Genomic DNA, 317 nt, shown 5'->3' with positions numbered 1-317 from the left:
ACCCTCCTCCGCCGCAGACCTGCCGCACCGTCCCCATCCCCATCCCGGGCAGCGTTTTCCCTCTGCTCTCCTCCCGCATCGGCCGGTGGGATTTTGCCCCCGGCAAGCGAGCGGGACTTATAAAACCTGTATGCCAAAGTCAGGAGGAGCAGAGCGGTGGCGGAGAGGACCAGCTTGCCGGCCAGCTGCATGTCGGACTGCCAGGGCAGGGTTACCCGCTGGGGCATTTTTCCACGCCGGGAATGCGGAGAAGCCGATTAATGATTGCCGAGCGAGCCCGGAGCGTGGAGTTGAAGGTTTGGGGCAAGGTGACTTTG

The 317-nt window shown here is 63.4% G+C and overlaps 1 protein-coding gene across 1 annotated transcript in view; it reads right to left on the bottom strand.

Annotated features, from left to right (window-relative positions):
• KLHDC7A (kelch domain containing 7A) overlaps nt 1-227 on the bottom strand; it is a 2539-nt gene extending 2312 nt beyond the window's left edge. Inside the window, 1 exon segment of the mRNA XM_009581542.1 lies at nt 3-227. Coding sequence (XP_009579837.1) covers nt 3-227 — 225 coding nt within the window.
• Between the last annotated feature and the right edge of the window lie 90 nt (nt 228-317).

Source organism: Fulmarus glacialis, unplaced genomic scaffold (genome assembly GCF_000690835.1).
Source record: "Fulmarus glacialis isolate BGI_N327 unplaced genomic scaffold, ASM69083v1 scaffold12927, whole genome shotgun sequence".
Taxonomy (NCBI): Eukaryota; Metazoa; Chordata; class Aves; order Procellariiformes; family Procellariidae; genus Fulmarus; species Fulmarus glacialis.
This window is presented reverse-complemented; position numbering and strand designations above follow the sequence as displayed.